Source organism: Papio anubis, chromosome 7 (assembly GCF_008728515.1).
Source record: "Papio anubis isolate 15944 chromosome 7, Panubis1.0, whole genome shotgun sequence".
NCBI lineage: Eukaryota > Metazoa > Chordata > Mammalia > Primates > Cercopithecidae > Papio > Papio anubis.
In genome coordinates, this window is record NC_044982.1 from 135,342,618 (window position 1) to 135,358,978 (window position 16,361).

Consider the following 16,361-nt stretch of genomic DNA (forward strand, 5'->3'; position numbering starts at 1 on the left):
TGCAGTAATTCAGTCACATTGTCAAGTTCCACTTGTAGTTCTCTTGCTCTTTTTGTCACATCCGCAGTTACTTCCTCCACTGAAGTCTTGAATACCTCAAAGTCATCCATGAGGGTTGGAATTAACTTCTTCCAACTTTCTGTTAATGTTGATACAATGACCTGCTCCCTTGAATCACAAATGTTCTTAATAGCATCTAGAATGGTGAATTCTTTCCAGAAGGTTTTCAGTTTAGTTTTCCCACATCTATAAGACGAATCACTGTATATGACAGCTATAGCTTTACCAAATGGATTTCCCATTAAGACTTGAAGCATTTTGGGAGGCCAAGGCAGGCGGATCACCTAAGGTCAAGAGTTCGAAACCAGTCTGGTCAACATGGCAAAACCCCGTCTCTACTAAAAATTTAAAAATTAGCCAGGCGTGGTGACAAGTGCCTGCAAATCCCAGCTACCCAGGAGGCTGAGGCAGGAGAATCGCTGGAACCCAAGAGGCAGAGGCTGCAGTAAGCTGAGACTGCACCCACTGCACTCCAGCCTGGGCAACAGAGCAAGACTGCATCTCAAAGAAAAAAAAATAGACTTGAAAGTTGAAATTATTCCTTGATCTTTGGGCCACAAGATGGATGTTGTGTTAGAACGCATGAAAACACATTAATCTCCTTGTACACCTCCTTTGGGGCTCTTAGAAAAGTGCATTGTTAATGAGCTATAATATTTTGAAAGGATTTTTTTTCTTTCTGAGCAGTAGGTCTCAATAGTGAGCTTAAAATAATAACTAAACCAAACTAAACCATGTTCTAAACAGGTGTGCTGTCATCCAGGCTTTGTGGTTCCATTTACAGAGCACAAGTAGAGCAGATTTAGAACCCTAGGATTTTCAGAATAGTAAATGAGCATTGGCTTCAGCTTAAAGTCACCAGCTGCAATAGCCCCTAAGGAGACAGTCAGCCTGTCTTTTGAAGCTTCGAAGTCAGGCATTGACTTCTCTCTAGTATGAAAGTCCTGGATAACATTTTCCAACAGAAGGTCATTTTGTCCACACTGAAAATCTGTTGCTCACTGTAGCCTCCTTCGTCAATTAGCTTAGCTAGATCTTCTGGATAACTTGCTGCAGCTTCTCCATCAGCACTTTCTACTTTACCTTATACTTTTATGTTATGAAGATGGCTTCTTTCTTTAAACTTCACGAACTCACCTCTGCTAGCTTCATTCTTTTCTTCTGCAGCTTCCTCACCTCTCTGAGACTTCACAGAATTGAAGACAGTTAAGCCCTTGCTCTGGATTAGGCTTTGGCTTAACGGAATGTTGTGGCTGGTTTGCTCTCTATACAGATCACTAAAACTTGGACTATATCAGCAATAAGGCTGTCTCGTTTTCATATCATTCATGTGTTCACAGGAGTAGCACTTTCAATTTCCTTCAATAACTTTTCCTTTGCATTCGTAACTTGGCTAACTCTTCGGCACAAAAGGCCTAGTTTTTGGCCGTCTCAGCTTTTGACATGCTTTCCTCACTAAGCTTAATCATTTCCAGCTTTTAAAAAATTTTTAATCTATTTATTTGTTTATTTAGAGATCAGGTTATGAGACTGGCTAATTTTTGTATTTTTGGTAGAGATGAAGTTTACCATATTGCCAAGGCTGGTTTCAAACTCCTGGACTCAAGCAATCCACCAGCCCCAGCCTCTCAAAATGCCGGGATTACAGGCATGAGCCACCGCACCTGGCCATTTCTAGCCTTTGATTTAAAGGAAGAGATATGCAACTCTTCCTTTCACTTGAACACTGAGAGGCCATTGTAGGGTTACTATTTGGCCTAATTTCAATATCGTTGTGTCTCAGGAGGGGATAGGGAGGCCCAAGGACAGACAGACAGGGGAATGCTGGTTGGTGGAGCAGTCAGAGCATACATATTTGTCGGTTAAGTTCACTGTCTTATTTGGGAGTGGTTTGTGGTACTCCCCCAAAATTACAATAGTAATATCAAAGATAACTGATCACAGATCACTATCATACATGTAATAATAATGAAAAAGTTTGAAATATTGCAAGAATTACCCAAATGTTACACACAGACACAAAGTGAGCCCATGGTGTTGAAGAAATGGTGCCTATAGAGGCTGGAGGCAGGGTTGCCAGAAACCTTCAATTTGTGAAAAACGCAGTATCTAGAAGTACAATAAAATGAAGCCACAAAAAAGAAGGTATCCCTAGATGGCAGTTGAAACTATGAATGTCCAGTGGGCCCAGTGGCTCAAGTCTGTAATCCCAGCACTTCGGGAGGCTGAGGCAGGCGGAGCACTTGAGGCCAGGAGTTTGAGACCAGCCTGGCCAAGAAAGCAACACCCCGTCTTTACAAATTATTATTAGTAGTATTATTTGAGACAGTTTCGCTCTTGTCGCCCAGGCTGGAGTGTAGTGATGTGATCTCAGCTCACTGCAACCTCCGCTTCCTAAGTTTGAGCAATTCTCCTGCCTCAGCCTCCCGAGTAGCTGGGATTACAGGTGCCCACCACCACAACCAGCTAATTTTTGTATTTTTAGTAGAGACAGGGTTTTACCATGTTGGCCAGGCTGGTCTCGAACCCCTGACCTCACGTGATCCACCCACCTCAGCCTCCCAAAGTGCTGGGATTACAGGTGTGAGCCACCACACCTGGCCTACAATTACTAAAAATACAAAAATTAGGCAGGCATGGTGGCATGTGCTTGTGGTCCCAGCTACTTGGGAAGCTGAGGCAGGAGAATCACTTGAACCTAGGAGGCAGATTACAGTGAGCTGAGATCGTGCCACTGCACCCCAGCCTGGGTGGCAGAGTGACACTTTGTCTCAAAAAAGAAAAAAAGCTATGAAGGTGGAAGTTATTTCCTGGAGGCTGTATAAACCTAGAAGAGAAGGGGATCCAAGTACAGAACTGTTAGAATCCTCCCATTAAGAGGCAGGTTAAGATGCAACAGGGAGGTCAAGTAGGAGGAAATCCATGAGACAATAGTATCCTGGAGATCAAGAGAAGAGAGTTTTGAGAAACAGGGTGCTGGGGACCAGTGTGCAGTTTTACACATTAAGGTTCATAATGATGCAGAGTGGTGTTAGTTGGGAAAGAATGACTTTCCAGGCAGTCCTCATAGTGGAGCGTTGCCCATGGTGAATTCTCCATTTGACCAAAGTCTGCCCTCCAGAAATTCAAACTTCCCCTCCTGCGAGTGTCACTATCAGAAACAGATTCTTTTTATCCAAGGTCACATAGCCAATTAAAAAAAAAGACCAGGTGTGGTGGCTCACACCTATAATCCCAGCACTTTGGGAGGCCAAGGCGGGTGGATCACTTGAGGCCAGGAGTTCGAGACCAGCCTGAACAACACGGCGAAACCCTGTCTCTACTAAAAATACAAAAAATTATCTGGGTGTGATAGTGGGCAACTGTAATCCCAGCTACTTGGGAGGCTGAGGCAGAATTGCTCGAACCCAGGAGGCAGAGGTTGCAGTGAGCCGAGATTGCACCATTGCACTCCAGCCTGGGTGATCTGTCTGAAAAAGAAAAAGAAAAAAAAAACCTTTTTTTTTTTCTTTTTGTAGAGACAGAGATTCGCCATGTTGGCCAGGCTGGTCTTGAACTCCTGAGCTCAAGTGATTTGCCCACCTTGGCCTCCCAAAGCGCTGGGATTATGAGTGAGCCACTGTGCCTGGCCACAACAATTTTCTTGAGGCTGCATTTCATCATAAGTGTATGTCTATCAGATTTTAACCTAAGTTCACAAATACATTGATATAGGACATATACTAGAATGCCAGTCAATTTATTAATAAAAATACAATTGTTAAATGCTCCAGTTGGCCTAACTAGTGCATTCTTCTTTCTCTCTGAAGTTCTGCTTAAGGGAAAGGCAAATTTTCAGTATATTACTTTGTGAGTATAGAATGAGAACAAATATGTCATTGATCTTATAGTTTCTCAGCTAGCCCAGCGTGAGACATTCTTAAGGGGTATCTTTGTCAAACAGTTGGCCTGTTGAACCATTTTACTTTCAATACTTCCTTGGCTGACAAACACCTTCCTTCGTTTCTCCAAAAGGAGTGCAATATTAACTCTTTTTGTTTTTCTAGTTGCAATTCTAGTGCAATTCTTCCTGTCTGAGATTCTACATCCTGGTTGAGTTTCGATGGTTTCCAAACTTCTTATCCAAATTGCATTCATTTTCTGTGCTTTTTTACTAGTGTAACTCTTTGAGGGCAATCTTATTTCCAAGTTTCTGAAGGACATTTTGTTGGAACCGACAAACATTGACAGTAAATTCAGATATCAAGTAGAATGAGGATTCAATATGAAGCCGCAGGACTTGGCAAATGAAAGTGTCATTGGGGGAGCTCAATGCTAGCAGTTTGGGTAAGCTTGTGGGAGTGGACCCCCTGGGAGTGGACAAATGAATCTGAATTCCTTCGTTAGGTATCTTGGAAGTGCTGGACCCTCAGAGTAAAATATAAATAATTACAGACGAGATCCCTGCCCTGGTGTGGCTTATCTGAGCAGGAAAGGTGACCTAAAGTCACGACAATTGTCTAATGATACAGTTCGTGTTGTTGAGGAACTGTACAGAGCTGTGACGGCCTTTAAGAGGTGGCCTAGTGTAGAGGTTTAGGAAGGAAAGGTTCTGAGGCGGAGACGTAGGACTGGAGATGTGAAGGCGTGGCAGAATGGAGGAAGGAGCTTTGGCGTGCCCAAAAGACAGCCTGTGTGGCTACAGAGCGGAGAGCGAGGAGAACGGAACTAGGCGAGGCTGGTTAAATAGAAAGAGTAAAATAAAAAGCTCCTAGAACGAGGGGGCCAGAGTGCGCAGGAAAGGGCGGGGAGAGGCGGTTCCATTTAGAAACTACAATTCCCAGGAAGCATTAGGCAGCCACAGACGGATGTGAGGTGAGGCGGGAGCGGCGACCTTTGAAGGAAAAAAGGAAGTGTTTGAACGACAGCGAGCGGGAGAAGCGGGGTCAAGTAGGTAGGGGCGCGGTGCTGGAGGGGCAGGCGGGCTCCGGCGTGCGAGGGCCTTGGCCAGCGGAGCGCTTCGCGGCTCCGTGTCGTCATAAGGCGGCGGCCATTTTTGCGGGCGGAGGCGGCCCGGCGGGCGCTGGGAGAGTTGGGCCGGGCGGCGGGCGGGCCTGAGGCGGCAGGCTGCCGGGTGGCCTCGGCCACCGGCTAATCGCATCTTTTCCCGGCGTCTCGTCTGCAGAGGGAGCACTATGTCTGCGGAAGTCCCCGAGGCAGCCTCCGCGGAGGAGCAGAAGGTGAGTGCGCGGGGCGTGGGGCGTGGGCCCTGGGCCCTGGGCCCTGGGCCCTGGCCGGGTCCGGGTCTGGCGGGCGGCCTGCTCCCGCCGGGCGGAGGGGCGCGCCCTGCATGCGGGGCGGAGGCGCAAGAGGCCGAGGCTCCTGCGCCCCACCTTTGGCTTCCCGCAGTCACTGGCTGGCTGGTGCGCCGACGAACTGGGAGTTCCAGCGTGCCCCGCGTTTACTCCGAATCGTGCCTTTTCTAACACCTCCGTGGGTCGCGGTGTTCCTCAGTCACTTACATTTACGCGAGCGCCCGGGACGCAGTCTGGGCGTAGAGCCTAAAGTTTTTTTGTGAGCGTCAGTTTGCTTAGGAAGTTTGATTTTTTTCTCTGAAGAACTCTCCAACTACTTGTATTGTAAGCGTGCGGTTTACGCTAAAGGCAGCCTCGTGTGCGGGCCGCGATGTGGGCCGGGCTTGGTATTTCAGGGCCAACCCTTGTAACCATGGTCAGTGGGTACAGTCCGCCTTCAGTGCCTTCACCTGTAAAGGCGGAATCCTGGTGCTTGCCTCCCACGGCGGGGCGAGGCCTAGAGGAGGTGAATCACCTGCAGTGTTCAGCGCAGTCTGTGCTGGAAAAGGTTGCAGTCAATGGGACTCAGATATGGTACTCGACTAAAAATCGAAAGGGTGGAATTTTAAAATTTTACTCACGAAATTAATCAGGGTTTTATTGGAAACATAGGAATATTTTTTAAACGCACTTGTGTCTTCCTGATGTAGGGGAATAGGCCAGGAGTGTCAGTGTGGTTCAAATTATGAATATCAAGACTTTCTATTTATCTAGGCTAGTGTTTGTCTCTCCCATTGTAATTATTTCCACCGCCCTGCTCTCCTAGGTAGGTGTGACTGGCCGACAAGTGAGAAGGGGCCGAGGTATCCTGTTTCCTAAATTGTTTATCAACAATTTTTCTTACAAATCAGGTTGTGTTGTCGTTAAACACGATTTTGGTCTACTGCTTGACCTTCGTGCGGGTTTCTGCTTAATGTTGCGCTTATGTCCTAATTAAGTTGGGAATTGGATTAGTGTTCTAAGGCCATTCCATATGTTCTTAAAATTGTGTTAACTTCTCTTGAGTTGGGGGCTTCTGTTAGGATGTTAAAGTAATTGAAAAGCGAGAAAATAACATATAGCATAGGTAAAAGTCCAAGTTACCACATGATTTGAGAATATCCAGTGAAAATAGATATTTTTACACATTACCAAAAAAATGAATTTGGGGGGCAAAAAATACAAATGTTAAAGATTGCAATCTTAAAAGGAGTATCAAGTATCACCTGCTTATTGTAAAAATACTTGTTGTGTTCATTATTGCTTGAAATTTAGGAACCCTAAAAAATAAATCCCTCTCTGTGGTGTTTTGCCTTAAACACTGACATCAAACTTAGCATTAACTTCTGGTGCACAGTAGTGTGCTGTGTAATTTTCTTTGATAAGTTCTGTTAGTGTGTTGCCAAGTATGCAGTGTTGATTTCTAGAGTGTAAATACTTCTACTTGGAAAAGCCTTATGTATCTTTTAACAATACTAAGGGTAGCTTGAACGTTTTCTCTTATTGATTGTCTACATTAAACATTTATTTAAGGTGCTTTGGTTTTAGCTGCTGTCATTAAAATCAACCAAAGTGTGTTAGGAATATAATGTTCCTTCTTAAATACAGGATTGACTGTAAATGCTAAGTGCCTGTGGCATGGATAGTGTCCCTAACCATGAAGAAAATGTGCACAGTCACTTCTGTGTTCCTGTGGGCCAAATCACCTGTTTCTTCTATTTGGAAGATCAGTTCGATGACCTAAAAAATTGAGTTATTGTCTGTGTACCCAATTGACCTTCCACTTAAAGCCAAAGTATTCAGCTAAAAATACCTTTATAGTTTACTGGTAGATTGCCTATTGCCTATTGCCTCTAAAGAATTAAGGTAGATAGCTGGGCCTTGCGTGGAGTAAAAGCTAAGTCACTTTCTCTATCTTGAGTGGGGTGTGCTCCCTTGGTAAGAGAAGAAAACCAGATAGATTCCTATCTTGTGTTAGGATACAATTAAATATGTACAAACATAAAAAATAAGTATAAACTCTTATCTCTTAACTTGTGTAGCACTCTAAAACTAAAACAGCCAGGCGTGGTGGCTCTTGCCTATAATTCTGGCACTTTCGGAGGCTGAGGCAGGAGGATTGCTTGATGCCAGGAGTTTGAGACCAGCCTGGTCAACAGAGTAAGATTCTGTCTCTATGAAAAATAAAAATAGGACCGGCCCGGTGGCTCACGCCTGTAATCCCAACACTTTGGGAGGCCGAGAGGGGCGGATTACAAGGTCAGGAGATTGAGACCATCCTGGCCAACACGGTGAAACCCCGTCTCTATTAAAAATACAAAAATTAGCTGGTCGTGGTGGCGGGCGCCTGTAATCCCAGCTACTCGGGAGGCTGAGGCAGGAGAATGGCGTGAACCTGGGTAGCGGAGTTTGCAGTGAGCCGAGATCGCGCCACTGCACTCCAGCCTGGGCGACAGAGCAAGACTCTGTCTCAAAAAAAAAAAAAAATTAATTAAATTAAATTAAAAATAAAAATAAAAATTAGCCAGGTGTGGTGGCATGCCTGTAGTCCCAGCTACTGGGGAGGCTGAGGTGCAAGGATCACTTGAGACCAGGAGTTCGAGGCTACAGTGAGCTGCTTTAAAAATATTTTTTAAAAATTTAAAAGGCCTGTGCTGTGGCCCACACCTGTAATCCCAGCTACTCAGAAGACTGAGGCACAAGAATTGCTTGAACCCAGGAGGCAGAGGTTGAAGTGAGTTGAGATCATACCACTGTACTCCAGCCTGTGCAACGGAACAAGATTCTGTGTCAATAAATAAATAAATAAAATAAAATTTGGCCGGGCACGGTGACTCACACCTGTAATCCCAGCACTTTGGGAGGCCGAGGCTGGCGGATCATGAGGTCAGGAGTTCAAGAACACCCTGGCCAATATGGTAAAACCCCATCTCTACTAAAAAATACAAAAATTATCCAGGTGTGGTGGCGCACACCTGTAGTTCCAGCTACTCTGGAGGCTAAGGCAGGAGAATGGCTTGAACCTGGAAGGTGGAGGTTGCAGTGAGTGGAGATTGTGCCACTGCACTCCAGCCTGGGCGACAGAGTGAGACTCTGTCTCAAAAAAATAAAATAAAATTTAAAACAGATTAAATACAAGCAAAGCCAGTCTAAATTTTTGATTGTGTGCTTGGTATTTTGCTGAAATTAAATTTCCAATGTATTTGGAATATGACAGCAATTGTTAAAAGTTAAGGGATTTTTTGAGTTTGTCAAGTAAACACTCCCCTAGGCCATGTGGTGGCTCAGTTCCCCCTTTAAGAGTAAGCTATGAGGTCACTGAGTTTCCAGAGTCATAGATACAATCACATTTTAAGTTCAGCTCTATTCTTGTCTCATTTTCTTGGACAGTTGGAGTAACCTACTGAGTCTTGGTGCAAGAAAGCTCAGATGCAGAACCCACATAGCACTATTTAGATGCAACATGGTGATTCAGATGCCGCAGAATATGCTTATATTTGTGTTTAAGATAACCACTGAAGTGAAAACAGACATTTAGAAGTTTTGAGCACAGAGCTCATGAATCTGTCAACAGTAAGCTAAGGCATGTGTACTAGTCCTGGAGGGGAGAAGAGGCAAGTGGGAACTTAAAACAGATAATTCTGGCCCTGCAAGGTGGCTCGTGCCTGTAGTCCCAGCACTTTGGGAGGCCAAGGTGGGAAGATCGCTTGAGGCCAGGAGTTTGAGACCAGCCTGGGCAACATAGAAAAACCCCATCTCTAAAATATAATAATAAATCTACACCTGTAGTCCCACCTACTCCAGAGGCTGAGGGGAGGATCATTTGACCTCCCGGAGGTCAAAACCACAGTGAGCTTTGATGGCGCCACTGGGTGACCAAGGGAGACCCTGTCTAAAAAAAAAAAAAGATGGTAATTTTAATTGCACTGTGAGCAGCTTTTGCTTAGGGACCCTGGTTTGTATATCTGCTCTCTCACAGCACTCAACATTGTGCTTGACATTATTTACAAAATGGTTGAATGGATTTTTCTCAGAACTTTTCTGTTGAAACCTTTGCCGACGTACTATTTCAAAACAAATGACAATGCTAGTACCACAGAGAAGAATAGACCATGGTAAGATGAAACCTTAGCTTAGACCCACTTAAGATCTCTTGAACGAAACTACAGGGATGTGTGTATATATTTTTTCGTTTGTGTTGTGGCCTTAATTTTTTTTTTTTTTAAGATCTCAATAGCAGGTTTTCTAGAGGTTGTAAGACTCACCAAACTAACATGTCTTGGAAAGGATACCTACAGTAAAGCTGTCAATGAAATTGTCAGGTAAAAGATACAGGTTGGTGCCTTTATGAGTGGTAGAAGAGGAATTTATCTAAATTATTTTAATATATCAACTATAAAGAGATATAAATTGTTTTCCGATGCTTCCAGTATTTTAAAAATAGGAGTTCATATTGGTATTTTCAGGGGCTCTTTTGACACTACTTTTGGTTACCTAAAGGCTCAAGAATATTTTTGTTATGTTTGAGACAGGGTCTTGCTCTGTCACCCAGGCTGGAGTGCAGTGGCACAATGATAGCATATTGCAGCCTTGAACTCCTGGGCTCACCTAGCCTCCTACCTCAGCCTCTGAGTAGCTGGGGCTGCAGGTGTGAGCCACCGCCACATCCATGTTTTCTGTTTCTATTCAGAGTGAACACAGCATGCACCCTTGGTCTTTCCAACTATCGATTCCTAACAATCTGGAGGTAAACGTCAGAAAAGTTTTTAAATGTTTCTCTTAGCTGTCTTAGCAGTTTGCTACACAGCAGTTTGTTAGGATTGCTTCTTTTGTTTGTGCAAGACTTTAATACTTAACAACTTCTAATCTTGAAGCTGTGTTTTACTATAACATAAAATATTAAAGATGAGCTGATGGTGAAATCCTCAAGTGTGGAGAAAGTTTCTTAGCTTTATAGCTTTATGGAAACAAGTACATTGTATTTTTTCATTCAGATGAATGAACTTTTATTGAACGTTCATTAAATGCTAGACACTGGGCAAGCAAGGACTTAATAGAATGACAACAGTAATTTTCCATAGAGCTTGATACGGTATTGGTACCTTCCTGGCAATATCCCAAAGGATTTGTTGGCTTTCATTAATCCTTTCAGTTATTCATCAATCAGTGCATCGGTGAACATACTGCTGAGCAGATAGAGGAGAATTTGCTTAGAGTGATCAGATTTTTATTGCTGGTGTTGCTGTATAACTCTCCTCTGCCGAAGGCTGAAAAGTAGTATCAGTCATTGAGACATAATTATGCTCAGTGTATAATGGACTACAAAATAATCCTTAGTTATTTGAATGTCCTTTTTACGTGTATGTATTTATAACTTATACCCCACCTATTCACAGAAAGAATTTCTGATGTATTTCAGTTGTACGTTTCAGAAAAACGCACATGCCAAGACAATAACTATTATTAAAAATACTGTCCTTAAGGTTTTAGTTTTTGTTTTGGATACATCGTATACATGTATCTGTGTGTAAACATATATCTGTGTTACCATATCCTGGGGTTCCTCTCCCAACTTGTAGACAATAGCCAGAAGTTCAGAATTCTGCCTTCTCCGGACCCCATTATCAATTTAGAAGCTACTTACCTAAGTAAATCCACTTACATTACAGCATCTATTTTTAAAATGTAGTAAAATTGCTGTGTAACACAAAGGCTTCTTGGAGACTAAAACTTCAAAACCAGATTTGAATTATAAAAAATACTTCTTCACGGTGGCTCACACCTGTAATCCCAGCACTTTGGGAGGCGGAGGCAGGTGGATCACGAGGTCAGGAGTTCAAGACCAGCCTGGGCGAGATGATGAAACCCCATCTGTACTAAAAATACAAAAATTAGCCAGGCGCGGTGGTGGGTACCTGTAATCCCAGCTACTTGGGAGGCTGAGGCAGGAGAATCGGCTGAGGCAGGAGAATCGCTTGAACTCGACACGGGGAGGGGTGGAGGTTGCAGTGAACCAAGATCATGCCACCACCGCACTCCAGCCTGGGCAACAGAGTGAGACTCTGTCTTTAAAAAAAAAAAAAAAAAAAACAACAAAAAGAAAACTTCTTAAACTTGTCATCCCCACCCCCTTTATTGGCCCTTTCTATTGTATCTTTTTCATTAATTTCTGCTTTTTATTTCTCCATTTTCTTTGGGCTCCTTTCTTTGTCTAACTTCTTAAATTGGATGCGTAGCTCATTGAGATTTAGCTTTCTTCTCTGATATAAGCCCTTGAGGGATACTTGCTATATCCCACAAGTTTTGGTATGTGTAGGGTTTTGTTTGTTTGTTTTTAAAGAAACAGGGTCTCGCTCTGTCTCCCAGGGTAGGTTTAAGTGACCCTCCCACCTCAGCCTCCCAAGCAGCCAGGACTATAGGCATATAAGCATCTACTACGACACCTGCCTAATTAAAAAAATTTTTTTGTAAAGGCCAAGGTCTTACTGTATTGCCAGGTAGGTCTAGAACTCCTATTTTTTAAAATACTCATGCTTTCTTTTTTAACCAGGAGTTATGTAGAAGTATGTTTTTAATTTCTAAATATTAAGAGATTTATAATTTTTTTATTTTTACTGACTTTAATGAATTGCAGTCATACATGGTGGTCTGGAAGAAAATAGTTAAGATTTGCTTTATGGCCTAGTATAAGTCAGTTTTTCCATTTGTGCTTGTGGAAGAATATGCATTCCCTAATTGTTAGGTGTAAAATTAAAATCAAGTATCTGAACTACTTTATCTTTTATAGCTATCAATAAGTAAGGAGGGTGTGTTGAATTCCATAGTGTCAGTTGCTCCCTATAGTTCTGTCAATTTTTGCTTTATATATTTTCAGGCCATTTTATTAGTGGCACAGTCCAGCACAGTGGCTCACGCCTGCAGTCCCAGCACTTTGGGAGGCCAAGGCAGGAGGATTGCTTGAGGCCAGGAGTTCTAGACTAGCCTGGGCAACATAGTAAGACCATGTATCTTAAAAAAAAAAAAAAAAAGAAAATGTAGGTGCACTGCGCTAGCTCTGTTTTGGTAAGGATTTGCCTGGTATGTCACCACCATCACCTACCCCTCAGTCTTTTTTACTTTCAACCTATGTCCTGGTTTAGATTTTTTTTAAATGTGTACTCCACAAGTGGTTAGATTTTTTTTTTTTCTTTAATTCAGCTACTGGATTTAAATGGACAGTTTATTGCTTCAGTATGGTTATCGTGGTTACTCACATATTGGGATTTGTTTCTCCTTACCTTTGGCTTCTTTTTGGTATTTAAATTTTTTTTAACTTTTCTTCCTTTCTTGCTCTCCCCAACACTCCTTTTTATTTCTGCTACTTAACTGGTTCTCGTTCAAGTTTTTCATGCATTCCTAACTAAACAAGATGTAAAAATTAAGATTATAAGCCCTATTCTAAATTATACAGGACCATAGAACACTTAAACTAAAAATATGGTACTGTTATAAAGTATTTTTTTTCCTTTTTTACCTCTACATGATAAAGACATTAAAATTACAATATTGACTTATCAGTATATGTATATATATACCAATTTCTTTCTTTAGTAATAGTCATTTCTGTCCTTTATCCCTTACATCCTAACCTGTTTAACCCAAAGTTTGACTAGTTTATGATTTAATCTTTTTGTGATTCTTTTTGGAAAAAATAAGCAAGTAACTATTTGCTTATCTCCCCTTTGTTTTCGTTCTAGCTTAAGTAAATGTTTAGGAATTCCCTTGAGGTCCAGAAACATGGAGTCCCATCAAATTATATTCTATTTTGCATTTTTGAACATGACTGGATGGATAAATCACTTATTTTACCTGCTTTTATCAGTGTCCTGTTGGGAGACAGGAGCAGAAACCACTTTGCATGTTTTAAAAAGGAAGGAATATGGTTTTTAGGGAATAAGGTTACGCATTAGAAGGAATAGAGGAACAAAAGAGAGGAAGATGATGTTTCCAGAGGTAAGGATTACAGAAAGCCTTTGACCCTGCAAGGATGAGTACTGTTCAGAGTCCATGATCGTCTGCTCCCATTGTCATGTAGCTGCTACTAGAGCCCCTGTTTATCTGCGATATGTCCCTCTGTAGGAGCTCACAGGGGCGACTGCTGTCTGCTATTGGTGGTGGCATCACCAGGAGCAGAATGGATTCTTTCTTCTCTCATGCCTTTTAATCTGGCATAGATGCCATTGACAGAACCTAATAGAAACTCAGTAACTGTCAGAATATTAATGCATGTCCAAGCACTTGAACTAACTTATCATTAAGGTCCTAGAACTACCTACCTCTGTAGAATGTTTCTGTAGGATTCATGAAAAGTATTGTGGATGTCTTAATGGTGTTTACCACATCAAAAAATCTAGACTAGGTCATCTTTTCCCCTTTTGGTGTTAAATCCAACTGAAATTCTGAATCCAGTTAGGAAGTTGCAGCTAGCAGGGGCTTTCAATTGTGCTATGTATTTGGCAAGAATGTTCAAGAAGACATACTATAAATTCATTCTAAATATAAATGATATTTGCAGCTCATAGATGCTGTTTTGCCCAAAACATTTTTTAATTTAATTGAGCATGCTTAATATGATATATCAATGTATTCCTTATTAAGAAAACAAGGGAATGCAGCTGGACCCAGTGGCTTGCGCCTGTGATCCAGCACTTTGGGAGGCCAAGGCGGGCAGATCAGCTGGGGTCAGGAGTTCAAGATCAGCCTGGCCAACATGGCAAAAAAAAAAAAAAAGAAGAAAGAGAAAATAAGGGAATGCCAGGATTGTGTAAAAGGTATTTTCCTTTATATGTCAAATGGAGGAAACCTGCAGAAACACTGGAAACTAGAGTAAGTTGCTACCTACATACAATTTTCCTTTGAAAAGTTTTTAGGAAATCAGGGAACTGTTAGACTTGGAGAACTATTTCAAATCAAAGGAAGAAGTGGAGAGGTCTCATTTCCTAGGCTCAAGAAAGCTGAATTTTTATTGGAAATGTAGGACTCCAGTAACACCCTTAATTTGAAGGTGCAGGGACTAAAAGGTGACAATTAGCTTGGGGTCCTTTTCAGCCAGTATTATTTGAAGCCAGCTGTGCAGGGAAACCCAAGAGTAGGCCTCTCCTCCCACATCACTTCTAAACCGCAGCGCGGAGAACACCCTTGGGCTGCAGTAGGTGTCTGCAGTGAGGGCTGAGCCACAGTGAAGCTGTGCAGCGACTCAGCCCGCCTTCCTACATTAAACTCGGTAATCTTACATTTATGTTTATTTCTCTGGCTTTTGTGATGAATATGGTGCGGTCATATCTTACATGGGGTTAGGTTCTAATGTTAGTAAGGGAAAAAAAATCACATATAACTAAAATCACCCTTGACAAAATTCTAGAGAAGGCATAATCATATTGGAGACTGCCCCATCAATTCTCAGTTGAGCAGGTAGTCACTTTTATGTACAGTGTTTGAACAGATGGCTAGATGGCTAGGGTGATTCTTACGTTGAGTGCTAGCTGAGGTAATGGGCTTGTGTTGTATGGGCTGAGATTTTAAACACTACAATGATGATGTACTTATGCTCTGCAAGATACCCAACGAGAGACTAACGTGGGAATGGCAGGTTGCATCACATACCTCACACTTTATGTCTCTAGGGCATACCCTTCTTGAATGGAATGACTGGTAGACTCACCACTACTATTTAAATTCTCTATTTCTGGCTGAGTGCACATAATTGAATGTCGTGCATGTCAAGTGAGTGAGTGATGTGGCCACTGTAAAGAGATAACATAAATGGATGAATCTGCAGCATAAAAAGAGGCTCCACAGAAAACAGTATTTGAGAGCAGCAGCTTTTTTCTCAAAATTCTCCAAGACTGAAAAAGAGAAGATCTAACAACAAATGAAGAAGCAGTTCAGGATGAAATACTGATAATACATAAAATGAATGAAGCTGATTATAAAACATGTATGAGAGCTGGACGTGGTGGTGCATGCCTATAATCCCAGCACATTGGGAGGCTAAGGTGAGAGGATAGCTTTGAGGCCAGGAGTTCAAAACCAGCCTGGACAATATAGCCTGACCTGTAATTTTTCCCCCTGTGGGTACAAAGGGAAGGGAAACAGGATCTTCATCTCTATTTTTTTAAATGTATGAATATAATAATATATGCCAAAATTTTATAAAGTATTTTTTTCCAATTCTTAGATAGGTAAATGGTTTGCTTTGACTATTCCTAAGTAACCTAGAAGGCTCAGGATAGGCAGATGTATGTGATTTGCTGATTTAATGTGCAGAAATGAGTCCATTACTTAGAAAATGTGCCTTGCCAGCTGCCCGGTTTGTCTATCTCAAGACAGCTCGCTCTTTCTCTCTCTCTCTCTCTCTCTCTCTCTCTCTCTCTCTCCCCCTCCCCCCCCTTTTCTCCCCCCCTTTTCTTTTCTTTTCTTTTCTTTTCTTTTCTTTTTTTACCTTTCCTGTTTTGTTTTGAGACAGGGTCTCACTGTCACCCAGGCTAGAGTGCAGTGGTGTGATCATGACTCACTGCAGCCTCAACCTCCCGGGCTTAAGCAGTCATTTTGCCTCAGCCTTTTGAGTAGCTGGGACCACAGACACATGCCAATGGCCTGGCTAATTTTTAAACTTTTCTACAAAGATTGGGTTTTGTCCATATTGCAGGCTGGTCTTGAACTACTGGCCTCAAGCGATCCGCCCACGGCTCCCCAAGTGTTGGGATCACAGGAGTGAGCCACCGTGCCCAGCCTGTTTTTCTTGATTCATTCTTCTGCAGTACTTGCCATGAAGTAATAAACACTCCTTCCCTATAAAATATAGCACTTTGAAAGAAAGCAGAATAAATCAAAACTGTTGTTCAAAGTGAATAGACTGAAGAATTGATAGTTCTGACAGGAAACAGGTTTTTGATATATTAAAGAATAGGATGTTTGACATGAACAGAGTTTGTCATTTTAAACATGGGG

At 42.3% G+C, this 16,361-nt stretch overlaps 1 protein-coding gene across 5 annotated transcripts in view; it reads left to right on the plus strand.

Moving 5' to 3' along the window:
- The window catches only part of LOC116268508 (cAMP-regulated phosphoprotein 19), a 36,807-nt gene that overhangs the window by 9,670 nt on the left and 10,776 nt on the right, over nucleotides 1-16,361 (plus strand). The window contains exons 1-2 of one of the 5 annotated variants that reach the window (XM_031668670.1): nucleotides 4,871-4,989; nucleotides 5,225-5,279. The exons of 1 other annotated variant lie outside the window; for it this stretch is intronic. In XM_031668670.1, the coding sequence (XP_031524530.1) occupies nucleotides 5,235-5,279 (45 nt within the window). In that variant the 5' untranslated portion in view covers nucleotides 4,871-4,989; nucleotides 5,225-5,234. Of the gene's footprint in view, nucleotides 1-4,870; nucleotides 4,994-5,224; nucleotides 5,280-16,361 lie in introns of those variants that run through there. 3 more of the 5 variants (XM_031668671.1, XM_031668669.1, XM_031668668.1) reach the window with 3 other exon arrangements.